Below are 24,721 nucleotides of genomic sequence, written 5' to 3' on the forward strand. Positions count from 1 at the left end.
AACTCACACAATGCAAATACTACCAACCCCAGCAATCTGTGCTCAGTGTGGAGCCGTAGAGTGAGCCAGGAAAAGCTGACGAGATGAGTAATGTGGAACAAATCCACCCCCACCCTTCCCCAGTAGGATTACATCAGAAGTACAGCAATAAGTGCACAAATGATTGAGGCTAGAGGTTCAGGATATTCAGTTATGCCACTACTCTGTCTGCAGCTGGAACCAGAGAGAATGATAACCTGTTGATTTTCAGAAAAAACGTGACTAACACTCGGGCGATGAAGATCTGCTAGCTGATTGCATGCTAACCACCTTGTCAAGTTCTGCCCCACGGCATGCCACACCTGTGGTGTTGCAGCTGTTGGACTTGGAGAAACTTCATGATGCAAGTAACTGAAGCGTGGCCAGCCTCCGTCCTCTGAGAGACTTTGGTCGATGGAGTGAAAGCTGTCCACAATCTACCTGGAGGAGGCGCACCCTCACGGCCTGCTAGCCATCTAGACGTCACTGATTATTGTCCTGGTTAACAGGGGCCTTGCTGCTCAGCATCAAACTTCTAGTGTTGGCTATCACACCCAAATGCACAACATGGGGACCACAAGTAAGCACAGGACTGCATAGCCAGCCAAACTCCGGAGGCTCCGCGTGGGCTGCACTAGTTTCTTCGCCACTTGTGGGGCACATGGCGCCACAGAGGCAATGACCCATGACCCACAGCAACATAATGTCAGGGTGTCATAGGAGGCATCAGCACATTACACAGCTGTTATGATGGCATGTGCGCTGAGTGGTCACAAGGACAGCTGTCACACGTACAATGCTGCCAGAAATAAACATTTGTTAATGTCACCACTGTTTCAATGTGCACCCCGGCATAAATAAGCTCTCTCCCACATCATTCCTCTTGCCCATCCTGATGTCCAGTGGCTATGAAAAGGCCAGGTTGCTACAATTACAAAGCTTAGCAACAATTACAATTTCGTTTATACATCTGTCATCCACCCATTGCCTCAGCTACAAAAAAAAAAGAGTGAAGCGCCCAGAAGACCCTGGTCACACACAATGTGAGTTCGCACGCACACACGCTGTCGCTGGCTATATAAATGATTAGAGTTGCAACTCTTATGACCACCAGAGCACACTGATATTGCTCATGTTTAGTGGTGTAATCAGGTCTGGTGGGTTATATAAGGAGCTTGAACAGTCTCACATGTTGAATGATCACTATGAAGTACATGAAGATGCCTTGTACGCATGCAAGATAGCATTACGAGCATCTGACAGTTTGAAAGGGCCTCAATTGTGGGTCTCTGTTTGTCCAGCTGGTCAAGTCATGAAATATCCAGATTTGTGGGGCATTCATAAGTGACAGTGGCCAGATGGCAGACTGTGTGGAAATGTGAGGGCAGGCATGCTTATCATCAAGGTTTTGATCGACCATGTATAAACACCACAAGGGAGGATCACTGTATTGTGCACCAACAATTTCGTAACCCCTTCACATCTGTATCTGACATCCTAGAACAAATAATAGACTCTCTGGAACATTCTGTGTCGTCCCTTACCAGTGGTCGGAGACTAGCAACAGCTGGGCTGGGGAATTACTGTCCTACGCACAGGTTGCTTTTAATAACACAACAAAAGTGGCTCATTTACAATGGTGCAAGACTGGGAAGCATGGCTTGCTGATGAATGACATAATATTGCATTCAGCAATGAATAACAGTTCTGCAATACCTTGGATTACCATCTACAGTAAGTATGGAGGCAACAATTTTTCCAATGTTTTGGAGACACACACAGGTATTACTCCTAGCATCATGGTGTGGGGAACCATCAGGCATTATTTCAGATCACAGCTGGCAGTGAATGAGAGAACTTTGATGCTGTAACTGTGTGTCACAGCACCCTGCATCCTCATATGTTACCTCTCACGTGACAGTATTGCGGTGACATTTTTCAACGTGACAATGCTCATCCACACATGGCATACGCCTTTTAATATTGAGGTACTCTTGTGGCCAGCAAGATCCCCAGATCTGTTCCTGATATAGCATGTGTGGGACCAGCTTGGATGTCAACACCACCCCAGTGACAGTATCCAGGTTCACTGACGAAGGCTGTGGCCAACAGCTTTATGTGAGTGTCTTTTAATTGTGTCTGTTTGCAACCTGAAGTGTCTTCCTTGGGTAAGCAGCAATCTGTCTGTTCCTACATTGTTGACTCTATATTGTTATAACTGAAAGTAACATCACATACTCTCTGAACATGTGAAGTTTCATTTTTGTTATCCCTCCGTTTCTGGGTGCATCACTTTTCTGTCAGACAATGTATATGGTGAGTAGTTACCTTTGCTCCTTCCATTGTTTGTAACCGATACTGAGGTAGTCTTTTACATCTAACGGCTGGAAGCAGTACCATTTGTGATAGTTAGCGCCTGACCATACTGGGAAGAGTCAATGAAAAATTTTGGTATTCAATCAAATGTGAAAAAAATTGAGAAAAAATTTATCGAAGAAGGATGTAGTCCTACAAAAATATGTTCCCATTGACAATTAGTTATTTCATATTCAAACTCATTATCTCTAAAAACATACTAAAACTTCCAACAAACTACAAAAGAGGTTTTGTATAACAGAAAAAAAAGTAGAGATGAGATGCAGTGTTCATGTCATAACAGACAATACATAAAGTTGCACGAACATCTTTTGCCCCAGCCATTTTTTTAGTATTCTGGAATAGCACTGAATTACAGATATTGAAATGGTACTTTAACCCATTTTATTTCTTGTAAGAGAGTAAAATAGTAAACATTGTCTGGCTCTGACCTATAATAGGTTGAAGAAAATGCACCACTTTTTTCTGCACACCAATGCCCTGAAGACTTAATCTGGGGCACAGTTGGTTGTTTGTCAGCAGTTTGAGTCTCATCTTGATCATTGGTCCACATATTTTGTCATTATAAGGAAATTGGTTTAGAGCTACAACTGCTTTGCCACTGTGTTCTTAACTAACATAAATAATTAGGAAGAATGAACGCTGTAATGTTTTGCCGAACTTTATTTTCAGTAACCCCCCCCCCCCCCCCCCCTTGCAAGAAAAAATTAAGCGAAACAATGTAAAGTCTACAGTCTACAGCAGTTTTACTTACCTATGGAAAAAAAGGCATCTTCATTGTGTCTTCTTATCTGGTAATGAATTATTTGTCCTTGATACTGAACTGACAGCACATAATCCCCTGCAGCTGTGTTGCTTTCACGGACCAAAAAGTAGCCATCTTCCACTTCATCTTCTGCGAACACAAACAACACCATTATTGTGCCCATTAAGAAAGACAATTAAGACATAATGTCAACAATGCAATGATACAGTCTGCAGAATTAAACACATACACAGAACACAAAGACCAGTCTGAGATTTTCTATATGTTTTTCTTTAGGATAAATAGAATGAAAAGGAAACAAATTGTGAATAAACCCATGGGTAACAAAGAATCCTCAAACAATAATGTACAGTGGTCTGGAATCACTGATGTAATACAATCACAGGAATAAGTAATAGGCTGACCTACGCAATAGTGAAGAAACATAATAAATTCCAGCGAAAGCAGTAACATTTAATAAGAAAGTAGTGAACATCAAAACTTAAAGAAAAGACAGTCAAGTGAGGTGTGAGAAAGATAAGACAGTAAAATACTAACCATTTAGAGATGTAAAAATAATGGAAAAGGAGGCAAAACATAATAGTAGTCGGAAATATATATGAGGGGAAAAAGAAGCGCAATGCAATAAATGATGAACAGATACATTGCGAAGATCATGTGGATTCATTAAAACAAAGGGTGATCAGTTATAGAGAAAACAAATAGTGGAGAATGCTCAGGAATCAAAGACAGTTGAACTCCCGGTACAAGAAAGATCGGGAGAATGAGGACAGGCAAAAGTTAGTAGAGATTCGTGCTGCTGTAAAAAGAGCGATGCGCGAAGCATACAACCACTACCACCGTCATACCTTAGAAAAAGATCTTGCTGAAAACCCAAGGAAATTCTGGTCTTACATAAAATCGGTAAGTGGGTCGGAGGCTTCCATCCAGTCACTCACTGATCAGTCTGGCCTGACAATGGAAGACAGCAAAACGAAAGATGAAATTTTAAATTTAGCATTTGAGAAATCTTTAACGCAGGAGGATCGTACAAACATACTGCCGATGAGTATCGTACAGATTTCCGTATGGGGGACATAGTGATAGACATCCCTGGGGTTGTGAAGCAGCTGAATGGGTTGAAAATAAATACATCACCAGTGCCTGATGGGATTCCAATTCGGTTTTACAGAGAGTACTCTACTGCATCACAAATCTCTTGCCCGACGTAAAGTCCTGAGCAACTGGAAAAAAGCGCAGGTGATGGCCGTATATAAGACGGGTAGAAGGATGGATCCTCAAAATTACAGACCAATGTCCTTAACAACGGTTTGTTCCAGGATTCTCAAACATATTCTCAGTTCGAATATAATGAATTTCCTTGAGACAGAGAAGTTGCTGTCCATGCATCAGCACGGCTTTAGAAAGCATAGCTCCTGCGAAACGCAACTCGCCCTTTTTTCAGAAGATATCTTGCGAACCATGGATGATGGGTATTAGACGGATGCCATATTCCTTGACTTCCGGTGCCCCACTGCAGACTCCTAACTAAGGTACGAGCATATGGGATTGGTTCCCAAATATTTGAGTGGCTTGAAGACTTCTTGAGTAATAGAACCCAGTGCGTTGTCCTTGATGGTGAGTGTTCATCAGAGATGAGGGTATCTGGAGTGCCCCAGGGAAGTGTGGTAGGTCCGCTGTTGTTTTCTATCTACATAAATGATCTTTTGGATAGGGTGGATAGCAATGTGCGGCTGTTTGCTGATGATGCTGTGGTGTACGGGAAGGTGTCGTCGTTGAGTGACTAAGAGGATACAAGATGACATGGACAGGATTTGTGATTGGTGTAAAGAATGGCAGATAACTCTAAATATAGATAAATGTAAATTAATGCAGATGAATAGAAAAAAGAATCCCGTAATGTTTGAATACTCCATTAGTAGTGTAGCGCTTGACACAGTCACGTCGAGTAAATATTTGGGCGTAACACTGCAGAGCGATAAGAAGTGGGACAAGCATGTAATGGCAGTTGTGGGGAAGGCAGATAGTCGTCTTCAGTTCATTGGTATAATTTTGGGAAGATGTGGTTCATCTGTAAAGGAGACCGCTTATAAAACACTAATACGACTTATTCTTGAGTACTGGGATCCCTATCAGGTAGGTTTGAGGGAGGATCTAGAAGCAATTCTGAGGCGGGCTGCTAGATTTGTTACTGGTAGGTTTGATCAACACACGATGGTTCAGGAACTTGGGTGGGAGTCTCTGGAGGAAAGAAGGCGTTCTCTTCGTGAATCGCTACTGAGAAAATTTAGAGAACCAGCATTTGAGGCTGACTGCAGTACAATTTTACTGCCGCTAACTTATATTTCGTGGAAAGACCACAAAGATAAGATAAGAGAGATTAGGGCTCGTACGGAGGCATATAGGCAGTCATTTTTCCCTCGTTCTGTTTGGGAGTGGAACAGGGAGAGAAGATGCTGGTTATGGTACGAGGTACCCTCCGCCACGCACCGTATGGTGGATTGCGGAGTATGTATGTAGATGTAGATGTAGAAATGGTAAAGAGACAATACAGAAAGAATAACCCAAAGATATACAAATACAAGTAGTTAAACTGAGGTCATACTAATTAAAGAAGAAAAGCTGTAGGAATTCAATATACTGGGCTAATCACAAAGAAGGAACAGATTTCCAGCATTTATAACTTCCAAACTGCAAAAGAAAGAAACACAATTCCAGTAATCCTGGAAACAGAAAAGTATGTGCTAAGAGAAATTCTCCAAGCATGTCCAACATTACCTGAACGACACCATTCCAGTATGTTGGATTGGAAGAGGAGGAGCAGAAGATGAACTTCATCACTGTTGGCCTCCGAGGTCTACAAACCTCACACCTTGTGACTTTTATCTGTGGGGTTGTAACACTTATATCGATTAGGAATAGGTTTATTTCAAGCAAGTGCGTATATGCAATTTATGAAGTCTGCATTCTGTGTTGTTTGAAGTCCTTGATGTATGGCAGGAAAATTAAAGTTTTGCAATGTATATATGAAAAAAGTGAAAGAATATGTTGAAATATTAAATTATTATAATATGAATATGTTTATGAAAGAAGTACATTTGTAAAAAGCTGGTTCACGCTTAAGGCCCTTGTATTTGTAATATGTAAACACTGTAGGGAAGTCCCTCCACAACGAAAGTGGCATGACGCGATGTGAAAGGTGGGTTTGGTGGTTGAACTGAGTGGTTACTTTGTGTGAATGGCACCCAGTGTGTGGCTAGCCTTAGCACGGTACACCCTGACGGTGCTAAGAGAGGCAATTGGAAGCTTCATTAGAAGGGATTTGCCTCAGATGTGGACCTGGCTATTATTTGCTACTCACAGAATAATGGAATGGCTCTAATATCTTGAAAATCTGACACCAAAAAGAGATTTTATAGAGCATTTGCACATCAAGAGCCACGAGTACTGTTAGCTGCCATTTCGCCTGCCACTAAACTTCGCCACTGCTTCACAGACATCATATGTTCAGTTACATAATGTATATTGGCATGGACCAAGTTAATTTGTGTGTTGTTTGAATAATAATCACATAAAACATCAATTCATGTCCAAAACCATAATTTCAATCCTGATCATGAACCTACGAGGGGGCCTCACCTAAGTGCTACTAACACCGAGTATTCTGATTTAAATGAACAATTCTGGCATTCATGTGTTTAAAAGTTATTTTTTGTCTAAAGTGAGAGGAGTATAAAAAGTTAAAGTAAGAGTAAAATTTGGATGCTTTGTTTATGGACTACTCCAAGTGAAATTGTTAAGGTAGGAAGTTTAAGCACAAAAATTTAAAGATCAATCAATAGGAAATTGAAAACCTTAATTATTTAAAAGGCTAAAACCATAAAAGTGAAGTTGGATAGGCTTTTGCTAAAGTATCCTTAGGTTATTATAAAATACAGTTTTGTAGGATTACAGTGCAAGAATGTGTAAATATTATTGCCAAGAATACCTGCTTTACAGGTGATTAAAGTACAAGTATATATAAATCTTTAATGGACCGATTTGCAGTAGTACTGTTAGAAGTGAAGTTATGCACATTTTCAAAGATAGTGTAGTTTTGGTACCCATCATGAATGGTTGCTTTTGACATTAATTAAGCTCAGTGATGCATTTTATTACCTTGTGAAGTAATTTAAGTGAATGATTAGCTTTTAGAGCTAGCTTTTACTTTAGCAATAATCAAAGAACCTTGGCTAGTAAAACTTTACCAGTTTCTGGGTCTCAATCGTTTTATCCTCCTACTAAGAAAAAAAAATGAATTATTACTGTTACTAATGAAAATTGCTATATGCAGAGGAGCTTAAACAATGTATTTAAGATATTATTTATCTTTATTTGTGTTATTCATGTCAGTCAAGACTGAAGCCCCTCATGTCCAAAGTTAGTTCTGCACTTCACTTCATGCAGCGATGTTTCAGTATTTTGATTAAGTAATGCTATTGACTGTGGCCATCATTAGTATGAGCTCGGTGCAATTGTGCTCCCCATAATTTACTGGTGTATAACTGCTGCTACACACAGTACACAGTACACAGTGCACTGTATCAGTTTGTATCCTGTTTGCTATTCAAAGGGAAATCTCAACAAAAGTAACTTCAATAACTAATATCCAATGTTCTCAAATAGATATTTCCAAATTAATGGGCCTAATTAGGCTGGTGACCATTCATTTTTTTTATTCATCCATAATTTTATCACTTTTATGAACTCCCAAGGCTAAGACCCATTTGGTTTTACTGTCAGCTTCACAAAATTCAAAACTGTAGTCCGATAACCTTCTCCATTTCACACATGCATGGTCAAACTTTGAAATCCACTCAGAGGGTAACATTAGTGTGTTTCATGGCACGTTAGTGTTATATGTAGCTTTTCCCGTGACAGAACAAAAGGTTCAATTATTACGGAATAGTGTTTTTATCCCCCCTATCCCCGACACTCTTGAAAGTCTGTGTCATCCCATCGCTGAAGCTGTGAATTCAATAACGAGAGACCAGCTGCTTCACGTGTTGCAGGGAAGGAGCCGCTGTTTCGATATTTGTCATGTAACACATGGGGCTCACATTGAATGTCCATAAATTTAACTTTTATCTTTCCAGGAACATTGGAATCATTTTTCCATCTTTTGTAGTTTGGCAGCAGTAAATGTTTGAAATCTGTTCCTTCTTTCTGAATAGCCCTGTATTATTATATTTTACATCTACATAGGTTTTCTGAAAAATACTATGAAGTACATGGCATAGTGTGATTAGTGTGGTACCAGATGTTATGGTTTCTTCATGTTCCAATTGTGTATGTAGTGTGGGAAAATATTGTAGTGCAGTGTGTATTCCTGAACAGACACATAGAAATTGTCTTTCATGTTTACATAGCATGTTCAGAAATGTTTAAGACAGTAAATGTTTACCATGTGCACTCATCAACTTATTCTCCGAAAAACTTTTATGCAAAGGCTAGAAAGAGATTTAGATCTCCACTGAGGACAGTCTTGCATAACTAGTAAGAGAAATCTGTAAAGTGGGGGTAAGTAGGCAGGAGGCAGTAGTTGCTTTGAGCCTTGATCCATCCTGTATGACAAGTTGGAAAACTCAACATGAAGATCTGAGATCTTGATTAACATTATAATGCAACAATCAGCTTTACTCTGCCACAAAAAAATGCATAGCTTCAAAATAGTTTGGTAAGACAAAAAACACATTCATAGACTTGGGATCTGATGAAAAACAGAATTAGTTGGATATCATCATTAATGTTAATCGTTAATGTTAATAATATTAGTATGGCATAATAATACCAATGTGCCAATTTTGTACGTGCTTTACACAACAAATGTGCTACTGTTGAACTTTCTGATTAAACTGAATGAAGTGAAACAAAAAATGACTTTCTCAAAGATCAAGTTGCTTACATGTGGTTTCTGCAATGATGGCGATACTTCCACCCTACACTTTAGTCCGAACTTATGATACAGAAATTACGAGGGCAGTTCAATAAGTAATGCAACACATTTTTTTTCTCGGCCAATTTTGGTTGAAAAAACCGGAAATTTCTTGTGGAATATTTTCAAACATTCCCGCTTCGTCTCGTATAGTTTCATTGACTTCCGACAGGTGGCAGCGCTGTACGGAGCTGTTAAAATGGCGTCTGTAACGGATGTGCGTTGCAAACAACGGGCAGTGATCGAGTTTCTTTTGGCGGAAAACCAGGGCATCTCAGATATTCATTGGCGCTTGCAGAATGTCTACGGTGATCTGGCAGTGGACAAAAGCACGGTGAGTCGTTGGGCAAAGCGTGTGTCATCATCGCCGCAAGGTCAAGCAAGACTGTCTGATCTCCCGCGTGCGGGCCGGCCGTGCACAGCTGTGACTCCTGCAATGGCGGAGCGTGCGAACACACTCGTTCGAGATGATCGACGGATCACCATCAAACAACTCAGTGCTCAACTTGACATCTCTGTTGGTAGTGCTGTCACAATTGTTCACCAGTTGGGATATTCAAAGGTTTGTTCCCACTGGGTCCCTCGTTGTCTAACCAAACACCATAAAGAGCAAAGGAGAACCATCTGTGCGGAATTGCTTGCTCGTCATGTGGCTGAGGGTGACAATTTCTTGTCAAATATTGTTACAGGCGATGAAACATGGGTTCATCACTTCGAACCTGAAACAAAACGGCAATCAATGGAGTGGCGCCACACCCACTCCCCTACCAAGAAAAAGTTTAAAGCCATACCCTCAGCCGGTAAAGTTATGGTTACAGTCTTCTGGGACGCTGAAGGGGTTATTCTGTTCGATGTCCTTCCCCATGGTCAAACGATCAACTGTGAAGTGTATTGTGCTACTCTTCAGAAATTGAAGAAACGACTTCAGCATGTTCGTAGGCACAAAAATCTGAACGAACTTCTCCTTCTTCATGACAACGCAAGTCCCCACACAAGTCTTCGCACCCAAGAGGAGCTCACAAAACTTCAGTGGACTCTTCTTCCTCATGCACCCTACAGCCCCGATCTCGCACCGTCGTATTTCTATATGTTTGGCCCAATGAAGGACGCAATCCGTGGGAGGCACTACGCGGATGATGAAGAAGTTATTGATGCAGTACAACGTTGGCTCCGACATCGACCAGTGGAATGGTACCGTGCAGGCATACAGGCGCTCATTTCAAGGTGGCGTAAGGCCGTAGCATTGAATGGAGATTACGTTGAAAAATAGTGTTGTGTAGCTAAAAGATTGGGGAATAACCTGGTGTATTTCAATGCTGAATAAAACAGCCCCTGTTTCAGAAAAAAAATGTGTTGCATTACTTATTGAACTGCCCTCGTAGCATAGCATCAGTTTTCTTCAAATCATAAACTCATCATTATAACCTACTTAAATATGGTGACAAATCAGGGCTTGCACAGAAAAATTTAAGTGCTCGTTTTTCCCACAAGCCGTTCGAGAGTGGAAGGTAGAGAGACAGCTTGAAGGTGGTTCATTGAACCCTCTACCAGGCCATTTATTGTAAATAGTAGAGTAATCATGTAGATTTAGAGACAGACAAAGCATCTCAAGAAATGCTAAGATGAAGGCATCAATTTTAATGTAGTACATTCTATTGATAAAATCAAAAAATAATTTATATAGCTTTCATTGTGATACTGACAATGAATAAACACTGTTAAAACTTATAGAAGATTAAAACATAATGAATGGAGACATTCAACATACTAAAGTACGTACAGTTCACAAATAACCTACTGGCTTCTGTCTCGGGTTCTTCAGCCGACATTCATCTAATGATTTTTCTGACGTTTCGTCAGCACGAGTGGCTGGCATTTTCAAGGCTTCACCCTCCATTGCCGGTGGTGAACTGGAGCCGAGCTCGCGAGCGCAGACTATATGTACCTGGCGTGCCAACGTCCGAGGGCTTCTCCGTGGTCATTTCCGGTGCGGTTCTCCTCTTGCTACCTGCGACGGTCGTTCGCTGCAGTACGGGAAGCCAGGATCCGTTTACCTTAAGGCTTTCCTCTTTCTTGTTCAAACTGTTCGCGTGTTTTTGTATTTCCACAGCTTCTCTGAACAAGCGCGTGTGATAGTGCTTCTCTACAGCCAGAACTTCTGTGTCGGCGAATTTTATTACGTGGTCGGTCTCATTCAGTGCATGCTCTGCCATGGCCGATTTCTCCACCCGCCCCAACCTGCAATGTCGCTTATGCTCTTTGATCCTGGTGTTAATGGATCGTCCAGTCATTCTGACATAAACTTTTCCGCATGTGCATGGTATACGGTATATTCCCGACATCGCAAGTGGGTCTCTTTTGTCCTTCGCTGATCTAAGACACTCTTTGATCTTCCTTGTCAGTTTTAAAATCGTCTTTACGCCATGTTTGCGCAATATACAGCCGATTCTGTCCGTCACTCTGGGAATGTACGGCAGAAAGGCCGTACCCGACATTTCTTTTTCTGGTTCCTTACTTCGCCGAGTGTTTGGCTCTGTTACACTTCTAATATAATTTGTGGAGTACCCATTGCTCCTCAGGACAGTTTCCAGGTGTTGCATTTCTCGTTTGAGGTGGAAAAGGAGAAGCCCTCGGACGTTGGCGCGCCAGGCACATATAGTCTGAACCCACGAGCTCAGCTCCAGTTCGCCACCGGCAATGGAGGGTGAAGCTTTGACAATGCCAGCAACTCGTGCTGGCGAAACGTCAGAAAAATCATTAGATGAACGTCGGCCGAAGAACCCGAGACAGAAGCCAGTAGGCAATTTGTCAACAAGTGGCCACGAAAGCCTCAACAATTTTGTATTATGCCTCTACGGGGAGGAGATTTGCAGATTGCACCGACGCCTTGACCAACGACGGAAGAAGAAAGTGTAACTGATGTCCTCTCTCGCCTTTCTGTCACGGTGCCGAGATGAATGTGCTACACCGAAGTTCTTGAGATGTAAACGCCTATTCACCACCGCCCAAGCACATCATGACAGAATGGAACAAGCTTTTTTTCGTGAGCGAATACATACAACACGGAGAGACTTGGCAAGAACGGATCAGGAACTATTGGACATTTTCTACCAACTAAGTAGCAGAATGCAGCGAGACGACTGGGACAAGATCGACAGCATCACTCACAGGAGCATGCAGAACGAACTTCAGCGCTGCACCGAGCGACAGAAGAAAAAGTTTGAAAGATGCCGGAAGCAGACTGACAAGGCAATTCCCGACATGTCGCACACAGTGGTCAACCTCACTGAACGACAACTGACCGAAGAGGAAGTGTCTGTTCTTCAAAAAGGAGAGAATTTCGCTATCATCCCGAGAACTATACCTATGGAGGACATCATTGCCAACACCGAAGCAGCCATTCGGACGCTTCCCTGTGAAAGGGCAGAGGAAATACGCACTGAAACAGCCACGATACTGCGCCGAGCAAAACCACCAGCTTGCAACCTGAAGAGAGAAGAGGTACAAGCCATTAAGAATCTCAATGCCAACAAGAGTATATTGGTACTGCCTGCCGATAAGGGGAATGCGACCGTCATAATGAAGACCGAAGATTATGAGCAAAAGATCCGAGACCTTTTAGATCCGATGACGTACCGAAAACTAAGCGCAGATCTGACGCAGTGTATCACACGGAATACGAATCGATTAATCAAGGCATCTTCTCTGCCGGCGGACATACAGAGAAACCTGCACAACACAGAAGCCCTACCACCTCGGCTGTATGGATTACCCAAGATCCATAAGAACAACGTTCCACTGAGACCGATCGTTAGTGCTCCTGGATCACCGTCATATAAACTGGCAAAACACTTGGCCTCTCTGCTCCAGCCACACGCGGGGAAGACCGACACATACATTAAGGACTCAGGACATTTCATTGAGAAGCTGAAGAAACTGAAACTTGCACCAAACGACATCCTGGTCAGCTTTGATGTTGTTTCGGGGAGTACGCTCGTAACGAGAGCAGGACGAATATGTGAGCCGCAACACCTCAAACAAGAAACGCAACACCTGGAAACTGTCCTGAGGAGCAATGGGTACTCCACAAATTATATTAGAAGTGTAACAGAGCCAAACACTCGGCGAAGTAAGGAACCAGAAAAAGAAATGTCGGGTACGGCCTTTCTGCCCTACATTCCCAGAGTGATGGACAGAATCGGCCGTATATTGCACAAACATGGCGTAAAGACGATTTTGAAACTGACAAGGAAGATCAAAGAGTGTCTTAGATCGGCGAAGGAGAAAAGAGACCCACTTGCGATGTCGGGAATATACCGTATACCATGCACATGTGGAAAAGTTTACGTCGGAATGACTGGACGATCCATTAACACCAGGATCAAAGAGCATAAGCGACATTGCAGGTTGGGGCAGGTGGAGAAATCAGCCATGGCAGAGCACGCACTGAATGAGACTGACCACGTAATAAAATTCGCCGACATGGAAGTTCTGGCTGTAGAGAAGCACTATCACACGCACTTGATCAGAGAAGCTGTGGAAATACAAAAACATGCGAACAGTTTGAACAAGAAAGAGGAAAGCCTTAAGGTAAACGGATCCAGGCTTCCCGTACTGCAGCAAACAACTGTCGCAGGTAGCAAGAGGAGAACCGCACCGGAAATGACCACGGAGAAGCCCTCGGACGTTGGCGCGCCAGGTACATATAGTCTGCGCCCGCGAGCTCGGCTCCAGTTCACCACCGGCAATGGAGGGTGAAGCTTTGACAATACCAGCCACTCGGCTGGCGAAACGTCAGAAAAATCATTAGATGAACGTCGGCCGAAGAACCCGAGACAGAAGCCAGTAGGCAGTTTGTCTACAAGTGGCCACGAAAGCCTCAACAATTTTGTAGTTCACAAATAGTTATAGAACATTGAGGTAAGTCTGAGACTTGAGTTAAGTTAAAATAAATGAGCAAAACATACAAAAATTAGGTTTAACATACCGTCAACATCAAAGCCCTTAGAGACATTGGAAGTTTCTGTAAAAGTTTTGTGAACACATCAATTTTCAATTTGACACAAGAGGTAGTTTATGCACAAAATTCAGCTGTTGTTACCAAAAGAGGTGTGTGAAAATAAATCTCAAATACGTAGAATGATGGAGATAACTGGCACTGCATTGTATGCATCAAGCACACAGAAATCAAATTAAGGCGTTTTTTGACACTTCAGGAGAAGAAAATAGATATATTAAAGAAGAAGAAGAAAAGAAAGAAAAAAATTGAAGTAATGAAGGAAAATGATCTGCTTAGTGGTTCAAATGGCTCTTAGAACTATGGGACTTAATATCTGAGGTCATCACTCCCCTAGAACTTAGAACTACTTAAACCTAACTAACCTACGGACATCACACACATCCATGCCCGAGGCAGGATTCGAACACAACTGTAGCGGTTGTGCGGTTCCACACTGGAGCGCCTAGAACCGCTCGGCTCTACTGAGCGCTTAGAAGTAAACAACCTGAGGTTTTCTGCGAGTTTACAGGAAACTAATTTTATATTAAAAGAGGATTCGCCTGCAACACACTAAGAATATGAAGATTTCTTGAAGAAAAATGAAAAAGAATGGCAAACTATCTGTCACAGAAAGTGATCAGTAATGTTGATCACATTATGTTGTAAGATTCATCTGGGGTTAGAAATGTACATAACAAGAAGTTTGTAATTGTAAACTAGGATCATATCCTAGTGCTTCCAACAAAAAGTTCTGCAATAATATATGTATCACTATCGGCTCAAAAGTGAAAGGTAGACATGTCTATCATCAGATAAAACCAACTAAAGCCTATAAACTCGAATTTGTACATACATATTAATTCCCACATCAGTGTAGAGGGAGGTGAGAAATGTTCTTCTGGCAGAAAGGTTGAAGGGGAAGGAAGCAGGGTGAAGTAAAATGACTGGTAAGGTTTAGGAAAAAGAGGTGAAGTTCAGAAAAGTTTCCCAGAACCCCAGATCAAGGGAGAATCACCGGATGAGATGAGAAAGAAAGACTGATTGTTGGGGACTGCACCAGACAAGATTTGAAAACCTGATAGCTTAAAGGTGGCAGACAGGACAATATGTACATCGGGAGATTACTGACAAAACATTTTGCACAAGTCAATGAAGAGCGGAAACTAAGCGCACTGTATGTGATACAGGTGGGAGGGAGGTGATGAAAAATAGACAGATCAGAAAATGAAGTATGTAGAAAACGAACAGGAAGTGAAGAAAGGAATAGTTACTGAGAAGAAATGTTGAGACCAAAGAAATTAATGTAAATTAAGGACATGTGGGTGGCAAGAACCAAGTACATGTTGTAACACCATTTCCCGTCTGCTGAATTCTGAGACACTGGTATCTGGGGGAAGAATCCAGATGGCACATGTGGTGAAACAGGCACGAAGGTCATGACTATGATACTGTAGAACATTCTCTGCAATAGGATATTGTATGTTGCCAGCACACACCCTCCGCCTATGCCCTTTCATCCTAAATGATAGCGTGAGGGTAGTCATGCCAATGTAAAAGACTGAACAGTGTTATATGCTGGTATACAATATGTTTTGTTTCACAGGTGGCTCTCCCTTTGATAGCATATGTTTTGTCAGTTACAGGGCTGGTATAAGTGGTGGCAGGATAGTACATAGGGCAAGTCTTCAAGCGGGGACCGTCACAGGGGTAGGAGCCATAGGGTATGAATATGGGTGCAAAAGGAGCATATGGTCTGAAAACAATACTGTGGAAATCTATCCCGGGTTGCAGTGGGCAAAATGTCTTATAGAATGAACTTCATTTCAGGACATGATTTTAGAAGTCGTAGCCGTGTCGAAGTAGCTGATTAATACATTCAAGACCAGGATAACACTGAGTAACAAGTGGTGTATTGATAAGTTGTTTCATGGAGGGATCAGCAGTACCAGATTTGGATGTGATGGCCCAGGAAATCTGCTTCTGAACTAGGTTGGTGGGATAATTGCATCCAGTGAAGGTTGAGGTGAGAATGATTGTGTATTACTGTAAAGAGTCTGCCTCTGAACAAATACATTTGCCTAGAACGCTGAAGATGTATGGGATGTTTTCAAATCCCGTTCGGTGCAGTCCCCATCAATCAGTCTTTCTTTCGCATCCCGTCCAGAAAGTCTCCCTTGACCTGCAGTTCTGGTTGACTTTTCTGAACTCTACCCCTTTTCCTAAGCCTCACCAGTCCTTTCCTTCATTCCTCTTCCTCCTCCTTCACCCTTTCTGCCAGAAGAAGGAGCTACTGGCTCCAAATGTTTGCAAACTTTAATATCTTTGTATGTGTGTTCTACTGCAGCCACTTCAAGAGTAAATTTTTTATCTGTACAATTACATTACATTTTCATGAAGTGATAATTTCCATTAAAATATTATGGTGTGTTTTTTGGCTAACACACTATTTAGAGGTGATGATATAAAATTTTAGTGTATTAATCAAAAGGAGACTAGCACCAATTCACAAATCTGTGGTCACTGTACACAAACATGACAGTAATATTACACCAAGTAAGTTTTGTAGAGAATATTAGACGCAGAACTGGTTTTTGCTTTAACAATCTTGGCAAAAAAAAAAATCACCAATTTCATAATAAAAGCCATGGAAAAAGAAACTTGAGGAAGGCATGTGACTCTGTGAGTCATCGGATTCTAATAGACAAAGTGATCTGCTATGGCATCCAAGATACACAACTCACTCTTATAGAACCATATCTTGATGAGCTCTGGATTCCTAGATGTTTCAATTGACAAGTGTCATGGTTTCAAACTGGGACCCTGATTTGTTTATAATGTATATTAATGACTTATCTAGTATCACGTAATGTAGAACTGTTCTGTATGCCGATGATACCAGTTTTATTGCAACTATAAATGACACAGAAGACCTAAATGAACAAAGCGAAGACAACTTAAAGATTTCCAGTATATGATTTAAGGATTTCCAGTATATGCTTTAAGTATTTCCAGTATCTGGCTTAAAATCAGTGAATTAACTTTAAACCAGAACAAAACTGTAAATGTAATTTTTAGTTGACGTAATACCAATGACAGTCTGTTAAACTTCTGGGTGCACACTTGACTTCCAAATTAACCTGAAACCACCACACATATTCTATATGCACTATATTACAAAGAGTAAGATATATGTTACATAAATTTAAAGGATCAGTGAAAAGATGTTGGTCAGCTCCTATTATGCATAGCCATGTAACATACTGCATACAGTTTTGGAGCAGTGCCGCTGGAGCAAAAAGAGTTTTTACATGCAGAAAAAGGCTATTAGATGAGCAGCAGGTGTTCTCACAAACAAGGTAACATTTGGGACCTTTTCAAGAAACTGAGTGTCATAACAGTTCATGAGTATTTATACTTAGTTGGTTAGCCTACACAAAAGAAAACCAACAGAGCTACAAATTAAGGCAATCACTTCAATGTCACAAAGAAAAGACTGACCAACCTTTTACAAGACTAAGCAAAATTCACAATAGGTGTACATACCTCGGAGTAAAACTGTTCAGTGTATTGCCACCTTAAGCACTGCCTCATTAAAAATCTTCACAAATGTTCAAAAAAACTGGCTTAAAAAGAAGGGTTTTAATGTCACATGTATGCAAATACACATGATTTACTTGTTTACTTTATTAAACAATGGATGGAATGTAACATTAGTATGAAAAAGAAAGTTGCTAGCTCACTACATAGCAGAGATGCTGAGTCGCGGATAGGCACAACTAAAAGACTGTCACAATCTAAGCTTTCCGTCACCAAGGCCTTTGTTGAAAATACATGGCACACGCGCGCACACACACACACACACACACACACACACACACACACACACACACACACACACACTCACACACACACATACCCTTTACTCACCCACACATGACTATCCTCTGGCAGCTGGTGGCTTCAGCTTCCAGACACTGCAGTCAGGTGTAGGTGTGTGTGTGTGTGTGTGTGTGTGTGTGTGTGTGTGTGTGTGTTTTGTCTATTTTTGACAAAGGCCTCGTTGGCCAAAAGCTTAGATTGTGACAGTCTTTTTGTTGTGCCTATCTGCAACTCAGAATCTCCACTGTATGGCGAGTCGCAACTTTCCTTTTCATAATATTGTTTACTTTATTATTATTATCACGTGTAACATTACCTATTGTTCAGGTTGTGCAAACTATTAACATCAATTGCATTCCAAATGCTCAAAGCTGAAATAAATGAATGAATAAATAAATAAATAAATAAACAGTAAGTGGACCCGTAATACTCCTTAAATATGGTAATTTTATATATATATATATATATATATATATATATATATATATATATATATAAACAAAGATGATGTGACTTACCATACGAAAGCGCTGGCAGGTCGATAGAAACACAAACAGACACATACATACACACAAAATTCAAGCTTTCGCAACAAACTGTTGCCTCATCAGGAAAGAGGGAAGGAGAGGGAAAGACGAAAGGAAGTGGGTTTTAAGGGAGAGGGTAAGGAGTCATTCCAATCCCGGGAGCAAAAAGACTTACCTTAGGGGGAAAAAAAGGACGGGTATACACTCACACACACTGCTCCCGGGATTGGAATGACTCCTTACCCTCTCCCTTAAAACCCACTTCCATTCGTCTTTCCCTCTCCTTCCCTCTTTCCTGATAAGGCAACAGTTTGTTGCGAAAGCTTGAATTTTGTGTGTATGTATGTGTCTGTTTGTGTTTCTATCGACCTGCCAGCGCTTTCGTATGGTAAGTCACATCATCTTTGTTTTCAAATATATTTTTCCCGCGTGGAATGTTTCCCTCTATTATATATATATATAATTCCTATTGAGAGTGTAACTTCTGGTGAATCTGAATCTCTTGTTTACCCAATGATGACAACTATGTAAATCACAGACATAATGCAAATGAGCACAGGACACTTAATGTAACCAATATTAATATCAAAGGCAATGGAAATGATTCAGTAAAAAACAAAAATTATATCAAAAACACACCTAGTTCAGAAAATTTGGAAGAGACAATGCATAATGTTGAAACTATTCACGCAATGGATGATGTCCAGAACTAAAATCACGGTGATATTCATCAAACTGAAGAACAGGGAATCTCTACAGATATACTGCATGATCTGGCAGGAACACCTTCAGACAATGTCCAACATATGAAACTTAGAACCCAATTAATTCATCAGACCTTTCAAAATCTTAACACCAAGAATTATACCATGGATTCCAATGCAGAAATTAACAACTCTGATGTTTTAATTACAAGTTAATATTGGTCTAAAAATGAACCAATTAGTGTTATGTCAATCACTCTCCATGGTCTTTTGCTCTGCCTTCAGCAGAAAAGGGAAACATGATGATTGGGTAGTAATCTTTGTTATGAGAGGTAGTAACTATAATGTATGAGTTGCAAGCACTTTTCGCACATCAATGAGTTTCATCAAAAATATTTAATATTACAATACAGTTAAATAACCAATGACATTGGTTTCAATCACACTGAGAGCTAGATGAGATGCAAATGGAACCTTTATCATTTACATGAAATCCAGAACATAATCAATATAATATGCAATCAAGAAACAAAAATTCAAAGTGGTGGAAATGAAAAGTGAGAATTTATTCAACTCTGACACTTTAACATCAGTTTCAGTAAATAGGAAAGAAGTTGATGGACTAACTGTATCTTGTATAGAAAAAAAAAAATACCTCAGAATAAGCAAAGAGAAGACCAGCGTAATGTAGTTTAGGTACACTCACAATGGCAATGTGGAATACTATGGAGTGAGTTTCTCTAAACAACTTATAGATATGCCAGCTGATCTTCACAACACTGCCCTGAACCCCAAGTATCCCAGGGGAAGACCACTTACGAGTGCAAAAAACAACGGCCTTGAGTCAGTGCTGTGCTTCATTCTCCCTATTTGTCATGATTTTCGCAAGAACCTATCGAGTGCTAGACGTATAACTGAAAATTCCATTTTAATGATTACAAAGTGAGGCCCCAGAATGAAAGTGTATAAGAGTCACATGATGATGGACTTTTTCAATAACTGAAACTGGTAGTGGTTAAACGGGAAGAGACATTTTATGTCATACTTTTGTCTGGTAGCAGTATTCAAGTTCTAATCCTTATAAGACTGAGAATGTTAGCTTTTTTGACAAATGCTTCTTTTAAACTAACAAGTTATATGTGCATATTCTGTCAGACCAAAAATTTTAGAAAAAAAGTTAACATGTTGGTCTTAAATTGTCACCCCTCCCCTCGCCCACTTGATTAGAGCGCACTGAACATTCATTCAATCATGTGCAACTGTCAGAATAGTTCTCCTTTGGGATGATATTCATTTTGTGCGTCACAATCACACCTTCTTCAGTTTTGATGAAAGATCAGAGCCCCATTATTCTGCACACTTTGGCATTTTGTGGTAGGTTCATATTGATAAAACCAAATCTTTTCACCTGTGATCATTTTGTCCAGAAAAGAATTGTCCATAATTAATCAAATGTTCCAGGCTATTATGCTGTGGTTGAACAGATTTCACACTGGTACAGAAGCTGTGTAATGGTTTTCCACCAAGGAATGATAGCAACAGCAGATGACACCAATCGACAATGGTCAATCGCACTCGCATATTCAAAACGTGTGATGTTATGCCACTGTGCAGAAGCTTGCAGAAGTGTAATTTTGCTGTAGTCAGTAGTGAGCCGGGTTGTGAATCAGATATTCAAAAAAAAGCTGTGATCCCCTTAAAAATGTCCTCCACAGGTGGAGACAAATTGTCAGGCTTTAAGGTGAAATCCATTCGTTAACAGCGTAATAGCCCAGAACGTTTTATTAATTGTGACATTTCCGGCTGTGAAGGTTTACATTTTACAAAAAAAATGGTTCAAATGACTCTGAGCACTGTGGGGCTTAACTTCTGAGTTCATCAGTCCCCTACATTTTACAATCAGAGTTGTCCATGTTTTTCATTTCAATTAAGTCATGGCAAGTGTACACACATTCATTTGTTGTTTGGCAGTCAAGGTGTGCAGGACACACTTTGCACATACTTTTCTATTATTCAAAACATACAGGAGAATGTCTTGGGTGATGTTCAGTTAGTTGTTCCATTACAATCTGTGACACAACAACGCTGACACACTATGGTCGCACATCCACTACTTAACACTGTCTCCTCATAACTGACTGTTCGAGTGCACATTTGGTGTTTACAGTTGTTAGTTCAAGATGCACCAGTAGCTGCTACACTGATGTCGCGTGTACACAACTTACAGTCTTGCAACTTTTTGGATAAACAGTGTACATGCCTAACCAGCTACAATGACCCAGCTTACTGCATTATGGTGACACTGTAACTTGATTGGAGTGAGAGCTAGTGTTGGGTGGAGTAGGTGAAGGGGAGGAAAAGGAGAGGGGGAGAGGGAGGAAAGGTTGGAGAAGAGTGCCTGAGCTGGGACGGAGGGGCAGCAGGTATGCAGGATATGAATGTGGGTGGCATCAATGAGCTTGTTCCAGCAACAGGCAGGGGAAATTGTGTGCAGTGTGCAATGCTGTGGAGGAGTGGATTGAGAGGGGAAGATAGAACAAAGGAAGAGGGAGACTGCAGAGGATCATGTGTGAGTGCAGGAGGACTGAAGTTACGGTCATGGGGCACTTGTGGACCTAAGTGCTCATCAATTGCCACTAACTCCTGATGCTGCATTTGTATCAGTTCGAAGAACGCCAGAACATGTAATGAATACTGAGTAGCAGGCAGTCTACCTCGAGCCATTTGCCATAAAACCTCAGTACTATTTTGTTATTCACAGCAACCCTAAGATGACCCCCCCGTCCCCCGCCTTCCCAATGGCCAGAGTGCACGAACCCTGGATACGTTCTTCACAAAAACAGTATTCAACAGGCTAAAGCTGTCGGCGAGCTGAATGTCAGATTAACAATGGTCCTTCAGGTGTTCTCATTAATTGAAAATCATCAACACCATACTTAAACCAAATATTATGCATACACTTTGTTGTGGTAGTTATAGGTGGAAGGTGTTTAGCTCTGTAGTTGCTTAAGATACTGGAAGAAGTACACGTAAAACCCAAACTACCATGTTTACGACACTGACAACCTCATCATATAAATGTACTGTAGCTGTTGCTGAATGCTTTGTGTACCTTGCCTTGCACTGTGTTGTGCATTGCTCACTGTTTTCTATGTTTAAATTAGCGAAGAGCTAATCCTGGTCCATGGTGGTGTTTGTGTACAACCCTTACAACACCACATGGGATTGGCAATCTCTATGACCAGAAGCACAGAACAAGAATGTAGTTTTTCAGCTCTGTGAGAGGGAGATGGGGCATGTTCCCCCACTGCACTCGTCTCCCTCATGCAGTCTAAGTTCTCATTTGTTTACACTCTGGCTGATTGCCACAATACATTCTCCACACTCTACAGAGATCAGAAAAGTATCGACAATAAACAGCATTTGATCCAGGGACAAACTTTGTAGGCAACTAAACAAATGTTGAAAAGGGCATATATAAATGAAATGCACAATACAGAAATCACATTTTGTAAGAAAATTGCTAGCAGTATGAAGCAGGGAACATATGCAAGACATAAAAAGAAACCTGACAAGTTCTCAACAGGTTACAATTATGACAACACTGATAAAACCAATCACAAAGTAACTTTAATACAACTGTGATTAAAACTTTCTAGATTCTTTCATTTAGAATCTACTTGTGTTCAAATAAAATTATATTCCTAACTAAGCTCAATGATGGGCATGAAGTACCTTGGAGCAGAAGCTGTTCAGCTGCTTCCCTAGATATCTTTCCATGGTACCAACAGATTTCATCATCCCTGTTCATTGTCACATCTGAGTTGCACTGCAAAAGAACACCACCTACATCATAAACTATATTTGCAGTCTAGTGTCTAATATTAAAATATGTACAAACACTTTATAAACTACACAGTGATATGGAAAACATATTCTTAGTAGCAGGAAACACAAAGAAAACAATAAAGCCATTTTCTCATATCCAATAATAAACTGTATTTCCCCCAGTTTGACCAGTTACCTGGCACTAACACTGTACTGCATATTTTTAGGTCTCTTCACTGCCCAGTAAGTTATTGCCATTTTTGTGATGCAAAAAATGTGTACAGTGTTGCCTAACATTTTAAATTTGTGTCATAGGCATCTACATTTACCACGCAGTTATTAACATTAACAATGATGAACTGATACTTAACAATGTATTGAATATATGCTGTGAAGTGAAACCTATAAACAATTTAAACACCACCTATATTTATTGGCACAATATAAGTGGATATAAGTGGATTGAAACTGTTTCCTTCCACAGTTGCTAGAATATAAGATTTCAAAGTGGTGCAAAGCTTGAAAACTTTCTTTCCATGTCCAGAAATGTAGGCCTAAAATGGAGCACTTTAAAAAACACCATGCATATATGATGTAAAAATTTGTGGGGATATGAAACAGAATGATCACGTAGGCTCAATAATTGGTAAAGCACATGGAAGACTTCACTTCACTAGTAGGATACTGAGAAACTGCACTATGTCTATGAAGGAGACTTAACAAAATACTTGTGTGATCCTTCCTAGAATACTGCTCAACTGTGTGCGATACATAACAAATTCGACAAACAGGGATATTGAATGTATACAAAGATGAGCAGCACATACGGTCACTGATTTGTTTGACTCTTGCTTGGGGCAGCACTGCGGAAATGTTAAAAAACCTGTGTGTCAAAGACACTTGAAGAAACATGCCATCTATATAGAAAAATACAACTTACAAAGTTTAAAGAACCCACATTAAGTGAGAAATCGGTAGGTCTTACCATAATAGGGACTGCAAAGGCAAGGTTAACCTACACATTTCTATGAAGAGTCTCAAAGAAAGTAGTTCAAAAGGAGAAAGCAGAGCATACATCCGAAAGATCAATTATTACAGGTTAATTCTCATGCACTGCATATAATAACATTGAGGGAGTCCACAAAAGTAGAGGGCAACTGATGATATTTACATTACCTACCTTACTGATAAGTTCTTTAATCTCTATTCCAATATCACTATAACATTTATAAAGAGAGAAATCTGCCATTTATGTTTTTGCTCGCCAGATTTTATAACCATTAAATAATAAAACAGTGCCAGTTGACATTTTCTGCGACCTCTCTAATGTTTAACCGTGTGAATCACAGCATTCTCCTAGATAAGTTGACAACCAATGTATAATGTCATATCTAATGAAAAGAATGCTATACTCAACCTATATAGGCCATGGACATAATTCTGACTGGGGCGAAATCATGTATGGAGCTCCATAAGGTTCAATCTAAGGTCATCTACTGTTCCTCATATATGTAAATGATCTTCCGTCTAGTATACAACACGCAGAATTGGTTCTTTCAAACAGAATTAGTTCTTTTTGCACATGACACTAGTATTGTAATCAATCCATGCATCATATGGAACAGAAGAAATGGTCAACAAAGTTCTTAA

At 40.5% G+C, this 24,721-nt stretch overlaps 1 protein-coding gene across 8 annotated transcripts in view; it reads right to left on the reverse strand.

Moving 5' to 3' along the window:
- Positions 1–24,721, reverse strand: part of LOC126473063 (tyrosine-protein kinase Shark) — a 153,226-nt gene that overhangs the window by 103,491 nt on the left and 25,014 nt on the right. For 7 of the 8 annotated variants that reach the window (XM_050099980.1, XM_050099983.1, XM_050099982.1 and 4 more), the window contains exons 2-3: positions 22,979–23,072; positions 3,149–3,289 (exon numbers count right to left, since the gene is read on the reverse strand). In XM_050099980.1, the coding sequence (XP_049955937.1) occupies positions 3,149–3,289; positions 22,979–23,072 (235 nt within the window). Of the gene's footprint in view, positions 1–3,148; positions 3,290–22,978; positions 23,090–24,721 lie in introns of all 8 variants that reach the window. The other variant, XM_050099981.1, reaches the window with a different exon arrangement.

Source organism: Schistocerca serialis, chromosome 1, assembly GCF_023864345.2.
Source record: "Schistocerca serialis cubense isolate TAMUIC-IGC-003099 chromosome 1, iqSchSeri2.2, whole genome shotgun sequence".
NCBI lineage: Eukaryota > Metazoa > Arthropoda > Insecta > Orthoptera > Acrididae > Schistocerca > Schistocerca serialis.